The 26,884-nt window shown below is 40.8% G+C and overlaps 1 protein-coding gene across 6 annotated transcripts; it reads right to left on the bottom strand.

Annotated features, from left to right (window-relative positions):
• Window positions 1–194: 194 nt before the first annotated feature.
• ZNF155 (zinc finger protein 155) lies at window positions 195–25,211 on the bottom strand. Of its 6 annotated transcripts, none has more exons than XM_035725080.1 (6): window positions 25,116–25,160; window positions 15,388–15,479; window positions 13,105–13,146; window positions 12,759–12,935; window positions 12,177–12,269; window positions 195–4,554 (listed from the first exon to the last, which is right to left on the bottom strand). In XM_035725080.1, the coding sequence occupies exons 5-6, from the start codon at window positions 12,211–12,213 to the stop codon at window positions 3,161–3,163; spliced, it is 1,431 nt and encodes a 476-aa protein (XP_035580973.1). In that variant the 5' UTR covers window positions 12,214–12,269; window positions 12,759–12,935; window positions 13,105–13,146; window positions 15,388–15,479; window positions 25,116–25,160; the 3' UTR covers window positions 195–3,160. The 6 variants fall into 6 exon arrangements, with proteins under 6 accessions (XP_035580973.1, XP_035580974.1, XP_035580972.1 ...); XM_035725081.1 differs by having other exon boundaries at window positions 12,780–12,935; XM_035725079.1 differs by having other exon boundaries at window positions 12,809–12,935.
• Between the last annotated feature and the right edge of the window lie 1,673 nt (window positions 25,212–26,884).

The following is a 26,884-nucleotide window of genomic DNA, read 5'->3' as shown; positions in this document are numbered from 1 at the left end:
GGTGGCTTAGTTGGTTAAGTGTCCAACTCTGGGTTTCGGCTCAGGTCATGACCTCAGGGTCGTAGGATCAAGCTCCGCATTTGGCTCTGTGCTCAGCAGGGTCTGCTGGAGATAATCCTTGCCAGAGAATATTAAGAGTATCCACTCCTACATTATGTATGGACATACACAGAATACACACATATATACAAGAGAGTTATGAATTTTATTATACTACGAAGGCTATGGTCTGATTTCACAAAGCCTGTATTATGTTCTCCTGATATTACATGTCCTTGACATTACCTCAAACGCCCCATGTTATTATGGGATCATATGAAATTTAAACAAATTCTTATTGGTGAACATTTGTTATTTCCAGTTTAAAAACTGTGTGACATTAATGATGTGGTTTTCATCTTTTCATTGTTTGAATCTCATAATCATGTATTTCTGTAGTATGATTTCCAGATCACAGTTGCATGTTACACATTCCATTATATACTGCTTTTCAAAAGATATGTATTGTCACCAAGAAAGAAAAACATGTAACTGTCATTTCTGCACCAGTAATATATCTGATGAAACCACCAAATTCCAAATTTTTCTATTATTTATTTCATGGAGATGAAGGAAGAATATGGGAAGCTGACAAGCTAAATGTCCTTCAAATTTGGCATAGCTTCTACCAGAGAAATTTGATTTAAAAAAAAAGTGCTACAATTAGAAGGCAATCATATAAAAGATTACACAGAAATGCAGAAATTTAAAAATCAATGAACTCAAAATTAAGAAAATTTTTATCATTACTAACTCTGACACTTCTAATGTTACTTTGAACCCTTGCCTTAACGTTGTTGAGAAAATTCAATTAAGCTATGTGCAGTGGCGTTGTCATAGAGTTAAAATTGTTTGTCTGCAATGTGAGAAAAATCACAAAATAAGAGTTGATTTTCTACTGTATAAACCAATGGAACATGAAATCAAGACCGAAAAAATAACCCAACCACAGAATAGAGGCTGAGGGTTTACCAAGAGCCAACTGCAATAGGATACTACCAAAATAATGCTGTGGAATGCAGTACTGGGTATTTCTGTGTTTCAATTCCTATTTGTTTCTCTGAATTATTTAATTTTTTGTATTGTTATGTTTCTGAATTTTTTTTGCTGGATTCCTTTTCCAGATACAATTTTTAAATATTGCACATTTTCTTTGATTAAAATATTTTATCACAACTTTCTCCCATTTTAAGAACTATGTCTCAGTATGGACCTTCTTGGGCTGATTTTTGGGGTGCTCTCTGTGCCTCCTGGATCTATGTTTCCTTCCCCACAAAAAGGAAGTTTTCAGCAATTATTTCTTCCAATAAATTTTTTTGTCTCTCTTCTTCTTCTGGGATCCCTTTAATGCAAATGTTATTATGCTTGATGGAGTCAGAGTTCCCTAAGACTATCCTCAATTTGCGTAATTTTTTCCTCTTATTTGCTCAGGTTGATTACTTTCCCATTACTCTGCCTTCCAGGTCATTAATTCATGCCTCTGTCATCTAGCTTATTTATTCCATCAAGTGTTTTATTGTGTTCTTCATCTCCGATTGGTTCTTTTTAATCTCTGTGCTAAGGTTCTCACTGATGTCCTCCACTCTTCTCAAGTCCAGTGAGTATCTTCATGACCATTACTTTAAATTCTCTATCTGGCATATTACTTGCATCTGTTTTGCTTAGGTCTCTTGCTGTGGTTTCGTCCTGTTCTTTCATTTGGAAATACTCCCTCCCCGCCCATTTTGTCTCTATCTCTGTGTATTATTAAAGTCAGCTAGGTCTCTTGGCTCTTGAAGGTAATGGCCTCACGAAGGGGTCTGCACTGCCCTGCAGTGCATTGTCACCCGTTCCTCGGGAACTGTCGCTTCAGCGAGTGTCTCCTAAGCGTGCTGCCTGTGCCTGCTGTGGCGTCCTGGCCTCTTTTTCCTTTAGTCATCTGCGGAGGCTCTCTGCCTGTTGTGGGCAGTGTTTGGTCCTCAGCTAGGTGGGGCACATCCTAATGTGTGTTGGTCTGCATGCTGCCACTGCCACCTCTGGATGTGCTATCCCATGAAACACGCAGGTCAGGAGACGAGGTGTTCGTGGGGTTTGCTCTGATCTCCCAGGGGAGGGGACGTGCAGTGTCGGGGCTGAAGCAAGTGTGATGGGGAAAGGCGGATCCCTGGACCACAGGGGTGTGGGGCTTCGTGTAAGCAAGTTAGGTAAGGAGTGTTGGCGCCGCGCTGGTTCCAGCAGGTGGCCATGTGTTTATGCTGGGGGGCTGTGGGGGGAAATGGTGCCTACCAGCTCCTTTGTTCCTGGAGGGGTCCCTGCCTCTCCAGGCCATGCTCTGAGTAAGACATTCTCTCTCCCGTCCGCCCCTGGCATTTTTCAAACTGCTGATTCCTGGCTGTACCTCCACTGGTTGGTTGTCATGCTCTCCCAGAGCCCAGCCCACAGACATTGAAAATCCAAGCTTTAAGTCCCGCTGGTTGTAAGAACTCATGAAATTTGGCCCCTCTCACTTTCAAAGCCAAATGTTATGGGGATTTGTCTTCCCCATGTGGTCTCCCCCCGTGATAATCTGTTTTTTGCCTTCTCCACACCACCAGCTCTGTCCCCACCACAGATGGCCACAGTCTGTTTCACTCTCAAACTGCACCTTTGCCCTTCCTACCTTCTTTGATATTGCCTCTTCTCTACCTTTAGTTGATGAGCTTGTTATGCCAGTCTTCAGGCCGATTTCTGGGTTACTTACGCTGATGTGATTGTTGTCTAGCTGTATCTAAGGGAGGAGGAAAGCTTAGGGTCCCCCTACTTTGCCATCTTCCCTAATTCTCTCTCTTCCTTTTGACTCACTTAGCAAGTACTAAGTGCACATACAGAGTGCTACTCAATATTGATTGTGTAAATTCAGCATAAAATGAACTCCCTGCCCTCACAAAGCTTATATTTCAGGGGACATCAATTTTAATATCCACCATTAGAGTTTGATAAGTGCCTAAAGAAAGATTATTTCAACAGCCTGTTTCTTGAGTGAAAACTATAACTGCTAAGGTTCTAACTAAAGTCCTCATTGCACCATTTGTGTGATCTTGGGATCACTGGGATGTAGTCAGCTATGGCAGAAACATTGTTACTGAAACAAATGGTTTCCCTCCTATGAGACTGGATGAAATTTATCACCAGCATGGATTCTGTGATGAATTTTAACATACGAACTTGAACTGAACTGCTTACCACATATCTTACACTTATAAGGTTTCTCCCCTGTGTGAACTCTCTGATGAGATTTTAGATGTCCAGACTGACTGAAGACCTTACCACACATATTACATTTGTACGGTTTCTCTCCAGTGTGGACTCTCTGATGAACTTTAAGATTTGAGGTCCTAGTGAAGTGCTTACCACATGCCCTACAGGTGTATGGGTTCTCTCCCATATGGACACTCTGGTGCACATCAAGATCCAAGCTTGTCTTGTAGCCCTTCCCACACTCCTCACATTTGTATGGTTTTTCTCTGGTGTGGACTTTCTGATGAGCTTGCAGGCATGATTTCTGACCAAATCCCTTCCCACACTCTTCACATTTGAATGGTTTTTCTCCACTGTGGACTCGCTGATGTGTCAAAAGAGGTGAGACCCATCTGAAGCTCTTCCCACATTCCTTGCAATTATAGGGTTTCTCCTCTGTGTGGAACCTCCGGTGGTAATAAAGATGTGTCCTAGAAAAGAAGCTCTTTCCACATTCCTCACATTTATGTGGTTTCTGTCCCATGTGAACTTTCTTATGGATACGAAGACGTGAACGCCAAGTATAGGACTTCCCACACTCCTCACATTTGTACGGTTTTTCTCCTGTGTGGACTACACAATGACTATTAAGTGCCGATCTACGACGAAAGCTCTTACCACAGATATCACACTTGAACGGCTTCTCCCCAGTGTGGACTCTCTGATGGTCCTGAAGATGGCAAGCATTAATGAAGGCCTTCCCACATCCCTTACACTTATAAAGTTTCTCTCCCGAGTGTAACCTGCAATGATTACTAAGTTCTGATCTACGACTGAAGCCTTTCCCACATTCTTCACATTTGAATGGCTTCCCTATAGTGTGGACTTTCTGATGAGTTTGCAGATGTGAGCTCTGACTGAATTCCTTACCACATTCATCACATCTATACCGTTTCTCTCCCAGGTGAACTCTCTGATGAATACGAAGTGCTGAGCTATAAAAGAAGCATTTCCCACACTCATGACATGTATGAGACTTCTCTCCTGAGTTTAACTGTTGAAGATCACAGTTGGAGGTATGACTGAAGAATTTTTTACACCCATTTCCCTGGTAAGTTCTCTGGCCTGTCTGAGTTATAAACAGTCCTGCCCCAACCTGGCCAGGTAAATCACGTTGTTTGTAGAATTGAGAACTTTTTATCATGGAGTCTTGACACCGGGTTAAGTCATTAGCAATGTGTTGCCAGATTTGCCAGCAGGAAAGTTCTTCATGTGGTTCTGCTTTAGGAATAGTCTCCATCTCATGTTGGACTTTTTCTCCTAAAACGACAGAGAATGCAGATGTGGACAAATGAAGGCTTTGTTCAATGTCTTCATAGCTATATGTTAGGAAAGAGCATGGGACTTTATTTTTTTTTTAAGATTTTATTTATTTATTTGAGAGAGAGAGACAGTGAGAGAGGGAACACAAGCAGGGGGAGTGGGAAAAGGAGAAGCAGGCTTCCCGCGGAGCAGGGAGCCCGATGTGGGGCTCGATCCCAGGACCCTGGGATCATGACCCAAGCCGAAGGCAGATGCTTAACGAATGAGCCACCCAGGCACCCCAAGAGCATGGGACTTTAATGAATCCAGGGAATATTCCCTACATCCTTCTAGTGTATATCATGGTCTCTGGTTTAAATGCCTACACAAACCAAGAGGTGGTCTAGTAGGCTCCTATCCACTAAGCAAGCATCAATGAAACAAATTGATAATCACTCCAAGCCTCCTATGTGATATACAAGTTAGAAATCAAAGACTTAATAACAAAAGTAATAATGATATAGGTTAATTTTGCTGTTTGTACTGAATTTCATAAATCAGTGTAAACTCTTATTTTTTTAAAAAATAAGCTCCACACCCAGCATGGAGCCCAATACAGGGCCTGAACTCACAACCCTGAGATCAAGACCTGGGCTGAGATCGAGTCAGACACAACTGACTAAGCCTCACAAATGCCCCAAGAAACTCTTCAATAGTAAATTATGCAGCAAATAAATTATATACACAATGAAGGCCTTTGTCCTCAACATCTGAGAGATAGTTCTAAGCCCCTGGCATGTCAGGCCTCAAAGGAATGTCATAGGGTCTTCAGTCACATTCGAGAGTTTAACAGTATGATTTAGGGACAAGGCTGACCACACCAGAAAGACCAAGAATATGATTTTAGGTGGGGCTTTCAATCACCTGGTAGTGTGGACCAAGAGGCTGAGAATAACCATATGAAACCATTCAGTCTACACTGGTCATATGACAGAGCTCCAATAATTACTCTGGACACAGGATCAGAGTTTCCCTAACTGGTAATATCCTGTGTATAACCGTACACCTTCATTTTGGAAAGTAACACAATAACACATCCCTGACTCCACGGAGAGAAAACATGGCAACTCTGCATCTGGTACCTCCCTAAACTCCTTCTCATATGCTTTTTCTCTTGCTTGACTGTAAGGTGTATCCTTCCCTGTAATAAACACTAACTGTGAGTATAATAGCATTCAGTTAATTCTGCCAGTCCTTTTAGAAAATGATTCAATCTGAAGGCAATTTTGGAAACTCTCAAACCCGTAGTTGGTGTTAAGTGCCAGGAGGTCTGTGTAAACTGTCCCTCTAAACTTTATAGTTGCTTAAACAATTTGCAATCCTATATATCAAGCACCTAGAACTGATTATAGCTATATATTCTAAGTATTCCTGCAAATTCTACATAATGTGTATAGTTCATCTTATTTTCCTGTGTTAATACACACAGTTAATACACCTTAAAAAGGGAGAGCAAACTGTAGTTTTGCTGTGAAGTCAGACTACCCACAAGGAGGATGGTGTTCCTGATCAAATAATTGAAAATGGCAAGAACCACTAGGGGTGAAAAGACTACACAAAGGTTTATGCACTGGTTTCTTCTGAGGCTTCTGGACTGTCTCATTCAAAACAGAGTGAGGAAAATCTTTGAATGTAGATAAATTAGGCTTTCACATCAGTTTTTCTGATTGAAAACTGCAGCCTTTTAGTCAGCTGTAAAATAAATTTAACATCATGGAATAAGCATTTAGGAAAAAGGGACAGAAACTATCAGAGCATCGTTACTCACAGGAGTGGGGTGACTGCATGAATTCTCTTATAAAGTCATACATATAAATCTACATATGCATGAAATATTTTTTTTGGATACACTGAAAGATGCATTTCTCAGTAGGGCTTGTGTTCTAAAAAGTCTGAAAACTTAGTTCAGGAACTCAGTAGGTCTTTCATTAAACAAATTGTTCATATGAAAGGTAAGCCCTAAGGGTGAAAACTTGGAAAATTATTAACAGGTGAGTGTGTACCTCTTGGTAGATACTACTTTATGGTTATATTTAATAAACTATCCCTTTATAATAGTTTTCTTTGGGGTACCTGGGTGGCTCAGTCAGTTAAGCATCTGCCTTTGGTTCACGTCATGATCCCAGGGTCCTGGGATCAAGTCCCGCATTGGGTTCCATGCTCAGCAGGGGAGTCTGTTTCTCCCTCTTCCTCTGCCCCTCTGCCTGCTTTTGCACACATGTTCTCTCTCTCAAATAAATAAATAAAAATCTTAAAAAATAATAATAATAGTAGGGGACTTTAACACCTCACTTACATCAATGGACAGATCATCTAAACAGAAAATCAACAAGGAAACAATGGCTTTGAATGATTCACTGGAACAGATGGATTTAACAGACATATTAAGAACATTCCATCCTAAAAAAATAAAACAGACATTCAAAATACAAAATGTATAATTAAAAAAAAAAAAGAACATTCTATCCTAAAACAGCCAAATACACATTCTTTTCAAGCGTACATGGTACATTCTCCAGAACAGATCATGTATTAGGCCACAAAACAAGCATCAGCAAGTTCAAAAAGATCAAAGTCATACCATGCATCTTTTCTGACCACAATGATATGAAACCAGAAGTCAACCACAAGAAAAAATCTGGAAAGACTACAAATACATGCAAGTTAAATAACATGCTAGTACACAATAAATGGGTCAACCAAGTAATAAAAGAAGAAATAAAAAGTACATGGAAATATATGAAAACACAACAGTCCAAAACCTTTGGGATGCAGAAAAAGCGGTTGTTTTTTTTTTTTTTAAGATTTATTTATTTGAGAGAGAGTGAGAGCACAAGCAGTGGGGAGGGGCAGAGGGAGATGGAGAAGCAGACTCCCTGTGGAGCCCCATGTGGGATTCAATCCCAGGACCCTGGGATCACCACCTGAGCCAAAGGCAGACGCTTATCCGACTGAGCCACCCATGCACCCAGAAAAAGCAGTTCTAAGAGGGAAGTTTATAGCACTACAGGCTGACCTCAAGAAGTAAGAAAAATCTCAAACAACCTTAACTTTACACCTTAAGGAGCTAGAAAAGGAACAACAAACAAAACCTAAAAACAGCAGATGGAAGGAAATAATAAATATTAGAGCAGAAATAAATGATATAGAAACAATAGAAGAGATTAATGAAATCAGGAACTGATTCTTTGAAAAAAAATCAATAAAATTGATAAACCTCTAGCAAGACTTAGCAAGAGAGAAAGAGAAAGGACTCAAATAAATATAATCACAAATGATTATATTTATATATATTTACATATATTTATTATATTTATTTATATATTATATATATTTATATATATATTTATATTTATATATCTCACAAATGAGAGAAGAGAAATAACCAATCACAGAAATACAAATAATTACAAGAGAATATTATGAAAAACTATATGCCAACAAATTGGACAATTTAGAAGGGATAAATCTCTAGAAACATATAACTTACCAAAAGTGAAATAGGAAGAAACAGAACATTCGAACAGACCAATTATCAGCAAAAAAACTGAATCAGTAATCTAAGAAGTCCCAACAAACAAGAGTCCAGCACCAGACGGCTTCACAGGCAAATTGTGCCAAACCAAACTATCCCAAAAAATAGAAAAGGAAGGAAAACTTCCAAATTCCTTCTATGAGGACAGTATTACCCTGACACCAAAACCAGATAAAGACACCACACACACACAAAAAAAGGAGACAGAGAGAGAGAGAGAACTACAGGCCAATATCTTTGATGAACAGATGCAAAAATCCACGACAAAATACTAGCAAACTGAATCCAACAATATATTAAATAAATCATTCACCACAATCAAGTGGAATTTATTCGTGGGTTGCCAAGGTCATTCAATATTTGCAAATCAATCAATGTGGTACATCACATCAATAAGAGAAAGGATAAGAACCATATCATCATTTGAATAGATGTGGAAAAAACATTTGACAAAGTACCACATCCACTCATGGTAAAAACCCACAACAAAGTAGGTTTAAAGGGAACACAAAGGCCATATACGAAAAACCCACAGGTAACGTCATCCTCAAAGGGAAAAAACTGAGACCTTTTTCTCAGCAGTCAGAAATAAGACAGGAATGTCCACTCCTACCTCTGTTATTTAACATAGTACTGGAAGTCCCAGCCTCAGCAAGTAATGAAAAGAAATAAAAGGCATCCAAATTGGTAAGGAAGAAGTAAAACTTTTGCTATTTGCAGATGATATGATACTATAAATAGAAAACCTGAATGACTCCACTGAAAAACTGCTAGAATAAATTAATTCAGTAAAGTCACAGGATACAGAATCAATGTACAGAAATCTGTTGCATTTCTACACACCAATAATGAAGCAGAATTAGAAATTAAGGACTCAATCCCATTTACAAATGCACCAAAAATAATGATACATCTAGGAATAAAGCTAACCAAAGAGGTGATAAGATCTGTACATTGATAAAAGAAACTGAAGATGACATAAAGAAATGGAAAGACATTCCATGCTCACAGATTGGAAGAACAAATACTGTTAAAATGTCTATACTGCCCAAAGCAATCTACACATTTAATGCAATCCCTATCAAAATACCTGTCAGAATGGCTAAAATTAAAAACATAAGAAACAAATGTTGGTGAGGATATGGAGAAAAAGGAACCCTAGTGCACTGTTGGTGGGAATGCAGACTGATGTAGCCACTGTGGAAAACAGCATGGAGGTTCCTGGAAATGTTAAAAATAGAACTACCCTACAATCCAGCAATTGCACTATTGGGTATTTACCCAAAGAATATGAAAGCACTAATTCAAAGGGATACATGCATCCCTATGTTTATAGCAGCATTATTTACAATAGCCAAATTATGGAAGCAGTGCAAGTGTCCATCGATTGATGAACAGATGAAAAAGGTGTGGGGTGTGTAGGTATGTACTGTGTGTGTGTGTGTGTGTGTGTGTGTGTGTGTAAAATGGAATATTATTCTGCCATCCAAAAGAATGAAATCTTTCCATTTGCAATGACATGAATGGATCTAGAGTATAATGCTAAGTAAAGTAAGTCAGAGAAAGACAAATACCATATGATTTCACTCACACAGGGAATTTAAGAAAGAAGACAAACGAGCGCCTGGGTGGATCAGTCGTTAGGCATCTGCCTCCACTCAGGTCATGATCCCAGGGTCCTGGGATTGAGTCCCTTGTAGGGCTCCCTGCTCCGCGGGAAGCCTGCTTTTCCCTCTTCCACTCCCCCTCTCCCTGCTTGTGTTCCTGCTCTTGCTATCTCTCTCTCTCTGTCAAATAAATAAATAAAATCTAAAAAAAAAAAAAAAAGAAGACAAATGAGCAAAGGGGGGAAAAAAGAAAAAGAGACAAACCAAGAAACTAGAGAACTTATGGTGACCAGAGGGGAGGGGGGATGGGTGAAATGGGTGATGGGGATTAAGGAGGGCACTTGTGATGAGCACCAGGTGTTATATGGAGATGTTGAATAACTATATTGTACACCTAAAACTAATATAACACTGTATGTTAAATAACTGGAATTAAAATTAAAACTTAAAAAAAAAAAGTTTTTCTTCCCAGAAATGACTATGCCCCCTACAAAAGGAAAGCCTACAGGGAAAGCATGTTCCCTCGTGTGGTCACAACCACAGCGCTTGGAGGTTTCCTTGGGATCTGGGTCAAGTGCTCACATAGAAACACACAATCACACTTCAAGTCATCTAAATAAGTAAAAATTGGATAGGCAGCGATTTGAAGACAAGTAATAATTCCTCAGTATCTTCAGTTCACTCTGGTTTATGGTCACTTATTAGCTTTTGCCATGAGTTATGGAGTGACTGGTGAAAAGGAAGCCTATGCCCTGGTTTCTTACAAGGCTTCTGGCCTGTTTCTTTGAAAATAGGGTGGAAAAACTTTGGATATAGATAAACTGGTCTTTTGCACCAGATTTTTAAGTTGCAAACTAAAGACCTTTAGTGAGCTGTGGAATAAATTTAAAAGCCTGTAATAAGCATTCAGAAAAACAAACTACCCTGCATCACCAGCAGCAAGAAATACAGTTAAATTCTCCTATCCATTCATTCATTCACAAAGTCAATAAATATTTACAGGTATCTGCCACGTCCCTCCACTAGTCTAGGGGGGATGGGTAACACCAATAATCAAAACAATTAAAATTCTCCTCCTGCAGATTATACCCACTGAGGAGAGAGAAGTAAGAAGTAAACAGAAACGTATGAGACACAACAGAAGGCAAGAGGAGTAAAGACAGCATTGTATTTTACATAGAATGGTCAGAAGGCCTGTGTCATGGTATTAAAACCCAGCAGAGACCTGAACAAAGAAGAGAAGAACCAGTAGGATTTTTGGTGAAAGACTATTTCAGGCTGAGTGAAGAAGTAAAGGACCCCGAGGGAGAAGCTTCTGTAACAGACTTAATAATGGTTCCTGAAAGATGTCCATGTCCAATCCCCAGAACCTGTGAACATGTTATGTTATGTTAATTGGGTTGCAGATGCAAAGGAAGGTGCTTATCAGCTGATCAGGAAAATAGGAAGATCATTCTGGATTATCTGGGAGGGAGCAATGTCATCAGAAGGGTCCTGAAAGGTAGGAGACAGAAAGGAATGCAGCCTTGTAGACACCTTGATATTATCCCCGTAAGATGTGTCAGAGTTCATACCTGAAGAACAAAAATACAATAAAAGTTTATTGTTTAGTCTGCTATATGCATAGTAATTTGATAAGGTGGCAATAGGCAATGTACAGTATCCTTGGAAGGCCTGAGTAATGGCAGGGAGGACAACATGGTGGAAAAATGGGAGCGAGAGTGGTGCCTGGCTGGCTCATCTGGACAGCATGAGACTCTTGATCTCAAGGTTGTAAGTTCAAGCCCCACGTTGGGTGTAGAGATGACTTAAAAATAAAAAAACCTTGAAAAAAAATAAAAAGGGAGCAAGAAAGAGAGGACAGATGACATATTCAAAGGAGAGGGCCTGGAGATGCAGCGCAGACTCCAGGGGACTCCAAGAGCCACTTGAAGTGGTTTTAACTTTAAGGCGGGAGAAAAAAAGAAGCCGTCATGGATTTTTTTTTTTTTTTTAAGATTTTATTTACTTATTTGAGAGAGAGGGAGCATGAATGGCCAGGGGCGGGGTGGGGGGGGAAGGGAGAGGGAGAGGGAGAAGCAGCCTCCCCGCTGAGCAGGGAGCCCGAAGCGGGACTTGATCCCAGGACCCTGAGATCATGATCTGAGCCAAAGGCACACTCTTAATGGACTGAGCCACACAGGTGCCCAGACATAATGGATTTTGACCAGAGGAATGGCAATCTCAATTACATTGCCTAAGGATCACTTTGACTGCTCTGTGGAAAACGGGTGTAGGACAGGAAGGGTGGAAGCAGGACAACCCGTACAGAAGCTGCTGTAATAATCCAGGAAGGAAGTTCGGCAATTTAGAACAAGGTGATGGAAATAAGCATGAAGCAATGTATGTCACACAGTCGGGAGAGTTGCCTCCAAGACTCAGGGTTACTTGGTTCTTACCTGAATTGCCTTTTCTTTGGGTTGCTAACTTCACCATCCAAAACTTTTCTTCTCTTACCAAGTGGACCACATCGCGTTTAAATGGCTGATGCCCTGGGAGCACACACAGTCATATGTTTAAAGTCAACACACTCTAGGGAAAATTCACTGGAAAATGCGGTTCCTACTACATGTTCTTCAAGCAATCAGAAGCAATGTTTTTCAAACATTTGTTTTCATGCCCATTTGAAGAAATATCATTTGCCAAGTCTCCTACACATATACAGAATGAGTTAGGAAGTACTTACTCTTCTTTGATTTTTTGGAAGAGTGTGAGGAGGACTGCTATCATCTAATTTATTTATTTCATTAAAAGTTGATAACAGGACTCACTGTACTGGTTTTATAACTCCTGATAGGGTCAGAAATACATGAGGCAGAGCTGTATACCGTCCATTTACATCTCTTCAACAAAACAAAGATTGGTCTGTTGTTAAAAAAAGAAATAATGCTCCTGCGAGTCCCACATATATTAGGAAAATCAGATCCCCAAACTCAGAGAACCAGTTCAAGGGCCCCAAAGCCTTGAAAACCCAAGGATACGAAGCCACTCCTGGAACTAACATTCAGTAATAGAGGGCTGATGTCCTCACCCACAGAGACCAGGTTCCCGAAGTTCTCCAGCATCACGTCTCGGTATAGCTTCCTCTGGGCGGGGTCCAGCAGCCCCAGCTCCTCCTCTGTGAAGACCACCGCCACGTCCTTGAATGTCACGGCCTCCTACAACACCGAGCACATGCTGTCTCAATCTTACAACCAACCTTCACTGAGAGGGACAGCGCTGAGAGATATATCTTCCTATCTGTCACTTTTACTCAACAGAATGGCTAACATTTCTGACCCCTGGTTTCCTGTGTGAACCTGAGTAGGTTTCTTATATTTTACATACCTAAGTAGAAGATGAAATCAGGAACCCCCTTATACAGCAGCTCTAAGGAGTAAATGCAGAGACAGAACTAAGTGCCTGGCAAATCCAGCAAGCCTGGATGTTTTATTTTTATTTATTTATTTTTAAAAGATTTTATTTTTATTTATTTGACACAGAGAGAGAGAGCACAAGCAGGAGGAGTGGCAGGCAGAGGGAGAAGCAGGCTCCCAACTGAGCAAGGAGCCCGATGCGGGGCTCAATCCCAGGACCCTAGGATCATGACCTGAGCCGAAGGCAGTTGCTTAACCAACTGAGCCACTCAGGCGCCCCAGGCCTGGATGTTTTAAACTAAGGTTATACCTCAGTTTATAACTGGAAGCAACCAAGATGTCCCTTAGGTGGTAAATAGATAAACTGTACATCCAGACCAGAGTATAATTTAAGGAGTAAAAAAGAAAAAGAGCTATCAAGCCATGAAAAGACATGGAGTTACCTTAAATTCATATGACTAAGTTAAAGAAGTCAACCCGAAAGGTTACATACTATATGAATCCAACCATATGACATTCTGGAAAAGGTAAAACTATGGAGACTACAAACTATGGAGTCTGAGAAAAGATCAGTAGTTGGCAAGGGTTAGGGGAAGGGAAGGATAAATAGGTGGAACACAGAGGACTTTTAGGGCAGTGAAACTATGTAGGATACTCTAACGGTGGGGCCACATCATTACAAATTTGTCCAAACCAACAGGAAGAACAACATCAAGAGTGAATCCTAAAGTAATCTATGGACTCTGGGTCATAATGATGTGCTGAGAGAGGTTCATCGATTGTAACAACTGTACTACTCTGGTGGCGGATGTTGATGATGGGAGAGTCTGTGGGTGTGTGGGGGCAGGGTGGGAAATCTCTGTACTTTCTGGATTTTACTGTGAATGTTAAACTGCCCTAAGAAATAAAGTCTATGTATATACACATATACACAAACCTAAGGTTATACATTACTTTGAAAAAACTAATACACGACAGAATGAAAGCAGACCAGTAAGTGACATGCAGGGGATGACTCAGACATAAGACAGACTCTAGCTCTTCCTGTGTGAAAATCTCCAACGAGATTCGCATAAAGCAGCAGTTAGCCTATCATGCTGTGGTGTATTTGAATACCCTATCTACAAAACTCTAACATGGCATGTATCAAATGTACTTTTTCATTATCGAGCTCCTAATACATTGAGGAGAAAAAATAGGGAGCTTATTCAGAGAAGTGATTTTTTGCAGAAAAAAATTGCAGGTAGCAAAACGATCACTGCAGTGTTGCTTCAAACAATCAAACTCCTAAGCCACCTTAATGTGTAGGAGCAGCAGGCAGTTAAAAATTAAAAATCATATCAATTTAGGGGCACCTGGGTGGCTCAGTTGGTTAAGCGACTGCCTTCAGCTCAGGTCATGATCCCAGGGTCCTGGGATCGAGCCCCGCGTCAGGCTCCCTGCTCGGCGGGAAGCCTGCTTCTCCCTCTGACCCTCCCCCTGCTTGTGTTTCCTCTCTCGCTGTCTCTCCCTCTCTGTCAAATAAATAAATAAATAAAATCTTAAAAAAAATCATATCAATTTAATAGAAATATGATATAACCACAAATAACGAATGTTCTATTAAACCAAGAAGCACAAGTCAATATTAGATGTATATCATGAATAGTAATAAATCTATGAATATACATAAAAAGAGTATGAGAAAATAAAAATAGTTAATGTGTCGGTGGTGAAGCAAGCAGAACTGGTCATTCCTAGTAATTGGTCCACATTTACTATTTTTAATATATGTATATTTGAGTTTTTTTATTATGTTCAATTAGCCAACATATAATACATCATTAGTTTTTGATGCAGTGTTCAACGGATTCATTAGGTGCATATAACACCCAGTGCTCATCACCACACACGTTTATTTTTGAAACAAAATGAATAATGATAAAATAAATGCTAAAAGCAAATACAGAGTAAACAGGTTATTTAGCCTGGTGTTCTCAAGTCACCCCAAGAAATGAAAAAATATGTAACTTTTTTTTGAGAGTGAAGAGAGAGAGCTGTAGGGAGGGGCAGAGAGGGAAAGAGAGAATCCCAAGGAGGCTCCTGGCTGAGCACAGAGTCAAGGCGGGGCTCGATCTCAGGACCCTGAGACCATGACCTGAGCCAAAATCAAGAGTCGGACGCTCAACCAACTGAGCCAGCCAGGCGCCCCAACACGTAACATTCTGAGTAGTGAAATGGAATTCTAACAGCAAGAAAGGCAAGCCATATGCACCTTGAACATGGTCATTTTTTTCTTCCTGCTTCTGGAGAGGTAGATTCCTGGAATACGGAGTCCTGGCAAGGCAGACCTGTGCCTGGTCGTGTCTGGAAAGGCAGAAAAGGACATGAAAGGGTGCCCAGGGATGATGCTCGCCTACATGAATGCTTACTGTGAATTAGCCAAGAAGCCCCTTCCTTGGGGTGGCTGTTGCTGTCCACAGCACGAAGAGCAGATCATGGCTACTCCATTCCTACACAACACACACACTGGTTGTTATGTGTTGCCTTGTGCTATCTTGCCTTGCTCCCAAGGCAGCAGTTCAGATTCTGATATGATGGAAACTGACACAACGTAATGCATCAAGCAAGAATCATCTCTGCGGCAACAATATCTGGGTTCAAATCCTACCTCAGCTTCTCACTAATTGTAACATCTTGGACGAATTAATAACATCTTTTTTCCTCAACTTTGTCATCTGTACAACTGGGACAATAACATTTCCAACTCATGGAACTGTTGAGAGCTGGACAACACTTGGAATACACTCAGGGTTTCTTACTTTTGCAGCTCTAGTAAAAAAAAAGATGACACTCTGCAATATGAAATTGCTCTTATGTATGTGATTTCTACCGAAAGACATTGTAGGATACCTGACTGAAGCTCTGACGTTGACTGTCCTGTTGCATGAAGGTCACTCGTAACCTCTGAAAAATCAGTTAACTCTGCCTCATTGTCTTCCCTAATATTGTGTTACCTTAGTGATAATTTTTAAATTGTTGTGGACAACTGTTTACCCAAACAACAACAACAACAACGGTTTCTAGTATCTATTAAGAAAACACAAGATTCTGGGGGGTGGGGTGGGTGGGGACAGTATGATGAAGCCAATCTGGAAAACAGTTTTATGCAGTTTGTCAAAAAGTTAAACCAAAAGCTACCAGTCAGCCTAGCAATTCTACTCCTCGGTATCTACCCAAGAGAAATGAAAACCTATCTCCAAACAAAAACATGTACATATGTATTTATAAAACTGGAAACTAAGATATCCACCCATGGGTGAATGGACAAAGTGTGGTGTGTCCACACTGAAATATTAATAGGCAATAAAAAGGAATAAAATTATGATGTATACAACATGGATGAACCTTGAAAATATCACAAGTGAAAGAAGCCAGTCACAAAAGACCACATCTTGTATGATCCCATTTAAATAAAGGGTTCACAATATAGAGACAGAAAAGAAGTTAGTGGTTGTCTGGGTTTGTTGAGAACAGGCATTAACTATAAATGGTAACAAGGGGTCTTACTGGAGGAATGAAAATGTTCTAAAATTGAATTATGGTGAGAGCTGCACCCCTCGATATTACAAAAATCACTGAACTGTACACATGCAAAGGGAAAAATCTGATATAAAATCAAGATCAACTAAGTTGTTTTTAAGAATTGTCTGAGAAGCAACATCTCATTTAAGTTAACAAACCTGAACTCAGAGTCCATATAAAATTTATATTTGACTGAATCAAAAAAAAAAAAAAGTGGGACGAAAAGGGATGGTGATCTTCACAGCAGAAAGCCCACTAATAAAACATGTCTCCCCACTGGAAACTTTAATTACAAAAAGAAATATAGTAACTTCAGTGGTAAAATGGCAGACATCCCCTTCACCAAGTGAACAAAATTGACATCACCAATATAAAAACCAAAATACGTCCTTCAGCTCCTGTTATGTTGATTGAAAAGGCCACGTCACCACTTCTGTGGAATCCCCGACAATGCATAATCTGAATCAAACTGTGAAATCTATCACATAAAATTCAAAAGATGGGCTTTCTCTGATAACAACTTGCCTACACATCATGAACAAAAACATCACGAACAAAATAATGAAGGATGAGGAATCATTCTGGATTAAAGGAAACAAGAGAAAACATGACAGCAAAACGCAGCCCACAAAATTGGCTTTAATCAGGAGAAAACAGTTATAAGGATTTTAAATGAAAAACAGAACACATTTAAGTATGGACTGAGGGTCAGAGAATAGCACATTAACAATGTAATTTTCTGATTTTGATCTAGATACTGTGATTATAGAAGAGCCTATCCCGATTCCTAGAAAATAAACACTGTTTAAAAGAAAAACACAGGCCTAAAATGACATCACTCAGGCCAAGTCACCAAACTCAGGCTTAATGACTAACCCAACTGCAGTTTCAACCTCCCCCAGAAACACAGTGTTAACCAGGAATTCACTCAGGAATTTTCTGATAAGCACCTATGAAGTTAATCTGACACACAGGCCCTCTCCATCCCTTCTAGATGAGGTAATCTGCATAAGATCCGCTGCTCTTCCCTCCAAGGGAAAGTGGCCTTGCTTGAAACAATCTTTTCTTTCCTCTTGCTAATAACTTCCTTGCCCCACCCTCCTTCCTACAAAAACCTTGCATTTTGTACAACTCCTGGGAGCTGCCTTCTACTTGCTTTATGGGATGCTGCCCAGTGTATGAATCATTTAATAAAGCCAATTAAGTCTTCAAATTTAGTCAGCTGAATTTTTGTTAACAATACAAATACTTAGGGACAAAGAGGTATCATCTACAGAATAATCTCAAATTCTTCGGGGGGAAAAAAGATGCGTGAAGCAAAAAAGGCAAGGGCAGTTGATAGCTAGAAGCAGCTAGGCCTTGGTGTTTTCAACTCATCATAAATAATTTCAAGAATATCAGCAATTTTCAGACATAACTACTTAGTGTCAATGGTGCAACAAGAAAGGAAGTCTTTTTTGAGACAAAGGCCAAGGACAGAAAGGAAGCTCTGAAATACCACAATTATGTCTTTGTCCCTGAGAAATCAGGCGATATTCTGCCCCCGCCCCGCCCCTCCTCCTTTCCAGCCAGAAATGGTTTGGGAGTGTTAACCTTAAAAGTAAAACTGCCAAGGGGCGGAGCAAGATGGCGGAGGAGTAGGAGACCTAGATTTTGTCTGGTCTCAGGAATTCAGCTGAATAGGGATCAAACCATTCTGAACATCTACGAACTCAACAGGAGATCGAACAGGAGAGTAGCAACAACTCTCTGAACAGAGAAGCGACCACTTACTGGAAGTCATCTTCCATCCCTTCATTGTATCAACCCTTATTTTGTACATATATGTCTTTCTTCCTTTAAAATTTTAGGAGGCACTTTTTTCTAACAGACCAAAATACGCCCAAAATCTAGTGTGTGGCACTGATCTATGCACTAGCCTGATCATATTTGATCATATTCTGCCTTTTTTGAATTGTTTTGTTTTTGTTTTTATCTTTTTTTCTTTTTTTTTCTTTTTCTCTTTCTTTTTTCTTTCTTTCCCTTTCCTTTCCCCTGGTTTCAGGTCTTTTCTGATTTGTATACAGTATATTTGCTGGGGACGTTGTAAACCTGTTAGCCTTTTGTTCTCTCATTCATCTATTCTCCTCTGGACAAAATGACAAGACGAAAGAAATCACCTCAGCAAAAAGAACAAGAGGTAGTACCGTCTGCCAGGGACCTACTCAATACGGACATTAGTACGATGTCAGACCTAGAGTTCAGAATCATGACTTTAAAGATACTAGCTGGGCTTGAAAAAAGCGTGGAAGTTATTAGAGAAACCCTTTCTGGAGAAATAAAAGAACTAAAATCTAACCAAATCGAAATCAAAAAGGCTATTGATGAGGTGCAATCAAAAATGGGGGCACTGAATGCTAGGATAAATGAGGCAGAAGAGAGAATCAGCGATATAGAAGACCAAATGATGGAAAATAAAGAGGCTGAGAAAAAGAGAGAGAAAGAACTACAGGATCACGAGGGCAGAATTCGAGAGATAAGTGATACGATAAGACGAAACAACATTAGAATAATTGGGATCCCAGAAGAAGAAGAGAGAGAGAGAGGGGCAGAAGGTATATTGGAGCAAATTATAGCAGAGAACTTCCCTAATGTGAGGAAGGAAACAGGCATCAAAATCCAGGAGGCACAGAGAACCCCTCTCAAAATCAATAAAAATAGGTCAACACCCCGACATCTAATAGTAAAACTTACGAGTCTCAGAGACAAAGAGAAAATCCTGAAAGCAGCTCGGGAGAAGAGATATGTAACCTACAATGGTAGAAACATTAGATTGGCAACAGACCTATCCACAGAGACCTGGCAGGCCAGAAAGGACTGGCAAGATATCTTCAGAGCACTAAACGAGAAAAATATGCAGCCAAGAATACTATATCCAGCTAGGCTATCATTGAAAATAGAAGGAGAGATAAAAAGCTTCCAGAACAAACAAAAACTAAAGGAATTTGCAAACACGAAACCAGCCCTCCAAGAAATATTGAGAGGGGTCCTCTAAGCAAAGAGAGAGCCTAAAAGCAGCAAAGAGCAGAAACGAACACAGACAACAGACAGTTAACAGTCACCTTACAGGTAATACAATGGCACTAAATTCATACCTTTCAATAGTTACCCTGAATGTAAATGGGCTCAATGCCCCAATCAAAAGACACAGGCTATCAGATTGGATTAAAAAACAAGACCCATCCATATGCTGTCTGCAAGAGACTCATTTTACACCCAAAGACACCCCCAGATTGAAAGTGAGGGGGTGGAAAACCATTTACCATGCTAATGGACACCAAAAGAAAGCTGGGGTGGCAATCCTTATATCAGACAAACTAGATTTTAAAACAAAGACTGTAATAAGAGATGAGGAAGGACACTATATCCTACTTAAAGGGTCTATCCAACAAGAAGATCTAACAATTGTAAATATCTATGCCCCTAACATGGGAGCAGCCAATTATATAAGGCAATTAATAACAAAAGCAAAGAAACACATTGACAACAATACAATAATAGTGGGGGACTTTAACACCCCCCTGACTGAAATGGACAGATCATCTAAGCAAAAGATCAACAAGGAAATAAAGACTTTAAATGACACACTGGACCAAATGGACTTCACAGACATATTCAGAACATTCCATCCCAAAGCAACGGAATACACATTCTTCTCTAGTGCCCATGGAACATTCTCCAGAATTGATCACATCCTAGGTCACAAATCAGGTCTCAATCGGTACCAAAAGATTGGGATCATTCCCTGCATATTTTCAGACCACAATGCTTTGAAACTAGAACTCAACCACAAGAGGAAAGTCGGAAAGAACTCAAATACATGGAGGCTAAAGAGCATCCTACTAAAGAATGAATGGGTCAACCAAGAAATTAAAGAAGAATTAAAAAAATTCATGGAAACCAATGAAAATGAAAACACAACTGTTCAAAATCTTTGGGATACAGCAAAGGCAGTCCTGAGAGGAAAGTATGTAGCAATACAAGCCTTTCTCAAGAAACAAGAAAGGTCTCAAATACACAACCTAACCCTACACCTAAAGGAGCTGGAGAAAGAACAACAAAGAAAGCCTAAACCCAGCAGGAGAAGAGAAATCATAAAGATCAGAGCAGAAATCAATGAACTAGAAACCAAAAGAACAGTAGAACAGATCAACGAAACTAGGAGCTGGTTCTTTGAAAGAATTAACAAGATTGATAAACCCCTGGCCAGACTGATCAAAAAGAAAAGAGAAATGACCCAAATCAACAAAATCATGAATGAAAGAGGAGAGATCACAAGCAACACCAAAGAAATACAAACAATTATAAGAACATATTATGAGCAACTCTATGCCAGCAAATTAGATAACCTGGAAGAAATGGGTGCATTCCTAGAGAAGTATCAACTACCAAAATTGAACCAGGAAGAAATAGAAAACCTGAACAGACCTATAACCACTAAGGAAATTGAAACAGTCATAAAAAATCTCCCAAGAAACAAAAGCCCAGGGCCAGATGGCTTCCCAGGGGAATTCTATCAGACATTTCAAGAAGAATTAATACCTATTCTCCTGAAACTGTTCCAAAAAATAGAAATGGAAGGGAAACTTCCAAACTCATTTTATGAGGCCAGCATTACCTTGATCCCAAAACCAGACAAAGACCCCATCAAAAAAGAGAATTACAGACCAATATCCTTGATGAACATGGATGCAAAAATTCTCACCAAAATACTAGCCAATAGGATCCAACAGTACATTAAAAGGATTATTCACCACGACCAAGTGGGATTTATCCCTGGGCTGCAAGGCTGGTTCAACATCCGCAAATCAATCAACGTGATACAATACATTAACAAAAGAAAGAACAAGAATCATATGATCCTCTCAATAGATGCAGAAAAAGCATTTGACAAAGTACAGCATCCTTTCTTGATCAAAACTCTTCAGAGTATAGGGATAGAGGGTACATACCTCAATATCATAAAAGCCATCTACGAAAAACCTACAGCGAATATCATTCTCAATGGGGAAAGGCTGAGAGCTTTTCCCCTAAGGTCAGGAACGCGGCAGGGATGTCCACTCTCACCACTGCTATTCAACATAGTATTAGAAGTCCTAGCCACAGCAATCAGACAACAAAAAGAAATCAAAGGCATCCAAATCGGCAAAGAGGAAGTCAAACTCTCACTCTTTGCAGATGATATGATACTGTATGTGGAAAACCCAAAAGACTCCACCCCAAAACTGCTAGAACTCATACAGGAATTCAGTAAAGTAGCAGGATATAAAATCAATGCACAGAAATCAGTGGCATTCCTATACACCAACAACAAGACAGAAGAGAGACAAATCAAGGAGTCGATCCCATTTACAATTGCACCCAAAACCATTAGATACCTAGGAATAAATCTAACCAAAGAGGCAAAGGATCTGTACTCAGAAAACTATAAAATACTCAGGAAAGAAATTGAAGAAGACACAAAGAAATGGAAAAACGTTCCATGCTCATGGATTGGGAGAATCAACATTGTGAAGATGTCAATGCTACCTAGAGCAATCTACACATTCAATGCAATCCCCATCAAAATACCATCCACTTTTTTCAAAGAAATGGAACAAATAATCCTAAAATTTGTATGGAACCAGAAGAGACCCAGAATAGCCAGAGGAATACTGAAAAAGAAAAGCAAAGCTGGCGGCATCACAATTCCGGACTTCCAGCTCTATTACAAAGCTGTCATCATCAAGACAGTATGGTACTGGCACAAAAACAGACACATAGATCAATGGAACAGAATTGAGAGCCCAGAAATGGACCCTCAACTCTATGGTCAACTTATTTTTGACAAAGCAGGAAAGAATGTCCAATGGCAAAAAGACAGTCTCTTCAACAAATGGTGTTGGGAAAATTGGACAGCCACATGCAGAAGAATGAAACTGGACCATTTCCTTACACCACACACAAAAATAGACTCAAAATGGTTGAAAGACCTAAACGTGAGACAGGAGTCCATCCAAATCCTAAAGGAGAACACAGGTAGCAACCTTTTCGACCTTAGCCGCAGCAACTTCTTCCTAGAAACATCGCCAAAGGCACGGGAAGCCAGGGCAAAAATGAACTATTGGGATTTCATCAAGATAAAAAGCTTCTGCACAGCAAAAGAAACAGTCCACAAAACCAAAAGACAACCGACAGAATGGGAGAAAATATTTGCAAATGACATATCAGATAAAGGGCTAGTATCCAAAATCTATAAAGAACTTATCAAACTCAACACCCAAAGAACAAATAATCCAATCAAGAAATGGGCAGAAGACATGAACAGACATTTCTCCAAAGAAGACATCCAAATGGCCAACAGGCACATGAAAAAGTGCTCAACATCGCTTGGCATCAGGGAAATCCAAATCAAAACCTCCATGAGATACCACCTCACACCCGTCAGAATGGCTAAAATTAACAAGTCAGGGAACGACAGATGTTGGCGGGGATGTGGAGAAAGGGGAACCCTCCTACACTGTTGGTGGGAATGCAAGCTGGTGCAACCCCTCTGGAAAACAGTATGGAGGTTCCTCAAACAGTTGAAATTAGAGCTACCGTTCGATCCAGCAATAGCACTACTGGGTATTTACCACAAAGATACAAATGTAGGGACCCGAAGGGGTACGTGTACCCCAATGTTTATAGCAGCAATGTCCACCATAGCCAAACTGTGGAAAGAGCCAAGATGCCCATCGACAGATGAATGGATAAAGAAGATGTGGTATATATACACAATGGAATATTATGCAGCCATCAAAAGGAATGAGATCTTGCCATTTGCAACGACGTGGATGGAACTGGAGGGTGTTATGCTGAGTGAAATAAGTCAATCAGAGAAAGACATGTATCACATGACCTCACTGATATGAGGAATTCTTAATCTCAGGAAACAAACTGAGTGTTACTGGAGTGGTCGGGGGTGGGAGGGATGGGGTGGCTGGGTGATAGATATTGGGGAGGGTATGTGCTACGGTGAGCGCTGTGAATTGTGCAAGACTGTTGAATCACAGATCTGTACTTCTGAAACAAATAACGCAACATATTTTAAGAAAAAAGAAAAAGAAGAAGATAACAGAAGAGGAAGAAAAGGGGAGTATGTCAGAGGGGGAGACGAACCATGAGAGATGATGGACTCTGAAAAAGAAACTGAGGGTTCTAGAGGGGAGGGGGGTAGGGGGATGGGTTAGCCTGGTGATGGGTATTGAGGAGGGCACGTTCTGCATGGAGCACTGGGTGTTATGAACAAACAATGAATCATGGAACACTGCACCAAAAACTAATGATGTAATATATGGTGATTAACATAACAATAAAAATTAAAAAAAAAAAAAAAAAAAAGTAAAACTGCCAGTTATGTTACTGGAATAGCAAAAAATCGCAATCCAGGACAAGCAAGATACAGCAAAAACACAGGCAAGTCCACAGAACGAAGGAGAGGAACACTCTTTTACAGGGTAAAGGGAGAACGGGAATGCTGTCATAAAGAAAAAGTCCATTGGAGCAAACTGGGGCTTGGAAGTATAGTGGCTTTTCATTGGCTGAGTTTTGACAATCTCTCATTGGCTGGGCTGACGCGGGGCGGGGGGGGGGGGGGCGGAAGCCATTCTTCCTCCCTCTGGGATAGTAACCAAGAGCTAAAACAGTATCAGGTGGTCTCTTCCAATTGGGTCTGCAACTGACAAGAGTTATGGTAGGGTATGAGGGCTTTCCCCTGCCAGCCTCGGACTCCATTCTAAAGGAGGTTTCTATTAATTTTACACAGGACTAACTCCTCAGAAGGGGTTCGGGACTATCGAGCTTCCTATAGGGATCAAAAAGAAGTGCCAGGACTCACTGCAGCCACGATATTCGTGGCTGTCCGGTTACTAAGCACAAAATTAAAGAGTCTAATACCAAGAGACCACCATTCGCCACGCGGCAGGAACTGTCCTTAAGACTTTTATTTATACCATCTCCTTGGATTCTCAAACCACTGGATTACAGGAAGGTAGGAATGTCATCCCAATTTTACAAAAAAACAAAAACAAAAACAAAAACACCCCAACCCCCCCACCCCCCGGAGACAGAGAAATTTAAGTAAGTGGCCCAATGAATGTTCAACCGCGCGACAAGGGCAGAGCGAGGGAAAGGCGGGCGGCCTGGGGAGGCAGGACTGCAGGCGGAGAGTCCGGGAGACCCTCCGCCAGGCCATACGCTGCTCAACCGCCTCAAACGCCAAGAGGGTCCCCGGAGGGGAACGCCACTCCAGCCCTCAAGCCACCTCTCTCGCGCGCAGCTCTCCCCCCCAAAATAAATGGGCAGTGGTACTAGCACCCAGGGAAGTTCAGGAGGGTCCCGAAACCAGAACCCACTTACCACAGCGACCGAAGAGCCTGCGGCAGAGCCCACAACGGAGCCCGGAGCAACCTTGCCACCTGAGCGGAAGTGCCTGAGACCGCCCCGCCCCAAACTCCGCTGGGGATCGACTACCCAGAATTCCTCTCTCCCGGCAGCTTTGCGGAAGTACCCGGGTCTCTGCCGAACTGGCGGACTACATTTCCCAGAAGTCCACGGAACACCGGCCCCATTCCCACCCTCCCCGGCCGGAAGTGCTTGCGACTCCTGGGAGATGCGGCTCTGTAGTTCCCCCGCTGGTCGTGGGGGCCGAGTTCGTGTTGTCGAGTTTGTGTTGTCCAGTTCTTGGGCGATAACGTGCGTTCCCATACTGGGGCTAGAGTTCACCTCTCCCGGAATCCGGCATCAGAAAAAATTCTGTTATTTAAGCTATTAGTTTTGTCTCTACAATAATAGCAAACCTAGCTAATATATCACTGGAAAGGTTAGTCTGAAACTGCAATGATGAACTTAAGATCTTCAGAAGAATGCACAAGGTCAAGGCTTAAGAAACTGTACATTTGGAAATCTACACAGCAGAACTGTTGAGAAAAACACTTTAAAACTATTAGAAAATTCATGGGCCCAAGAGAGGTATGGTAATTTGGTTGATTCTTTATTACCTCTCCCACAGGAGTCTGAATCACCCAAAATCCACGAGTCACCTCCATTCTGTCAGTACACTATCACGTGATGGTCTAAAGGAAATATTGTGCCACAGAGAAGCGCCTTTAACAGGAATAACCAAGGCACCTCAACAGAACCTCATGGACACAAGTCTTGGAGTTACCTGGGATATTTGGTAGACCACTCAGATGGAATAAAGGCCAGAGACAATGCCAGAAGGACAAATAAGACTGGACACACGTGGTTCCAGGTCCCGGCTCTAGGCACCCCAACTGGACAACACTCACTACCAGTAATGACCAAATTCAGGCAGCAGAGGGCAACATAAAAAAAATTGGCACTGCATAATGTGGGCCTTCTCGAGGCTAGGGGCCTGGCCCTATCTACTTGGATCTAAGAGCTATATAGTCTCCTTCATTCTGACTGACAATCTCACTTCCTTAAGCACACATAGTCTTTTGTTTTTATTTAAATTCTAGTTAGTTAACATACAGTGCAATAGTAGTTTCAGGGGAATTCAGTGATTCATCACTTACATAAACACCCAGTGCTCATCATAACAAGTGCCCTCCTTAATACCCATCACCCATCTAGCCCATCCCCCACCCATCTCCCTTCATCAACCTTCAGTTTGTTCTCTATCATTAGGAGCCTTTTATGTTTTATTTCCCTCTCTCATTTCCCCCCCTCCTGTATGTTCATCTGCTTAGTTTCTTAAATTCCACATATGAGTGAAATCATATAGTAATTTGTCTTTCTCTGACTGACTCATTTCGCTTAGAGTAATATACTCTGGCTCCATCCACATCACTACAAATGGTAAGATTTCATTCTTTTGATGGCTGGGTAATATTCCATTGTTTTTATTTATATACCACATCTTCTTTATCCATTCATCAGTCAATGGATATTTGGGCTCTTTCCATAATTTTGCCATTGTTGATAATGCTGCTACAAACATTAGGGTGCATGTACCACTTTAGTACATATAGTCTTATAAGCTGCACAGCTGTGAGTATCTTCATCTATGATGTCAGCCCTAGCCTGACATCACCAAAACTGGCCTTTACAAAGATTGGGCTTATGACAGAAATTCCACTCCCAATACCCAAGAGAAATGATAC

This window comes from Zalophus californianus, chromosome 17, assembly GCF_009762305.2.
Source record: "Zalophus californianus isolate mZalCal1 chromosome 17, mZalCal1.pri.v2, whole genome shotgun sequence".
Taxonomy (NCBI): domain Eukaryota; kingdom Metazoa; phylum Chordata; class Mammalia; order Carnivora; family Otariidae; genus Zalophus; species Zalophus californianus.
This window is presented reverse-complemented; position numbering and strand designations above follow the sequence as displayed.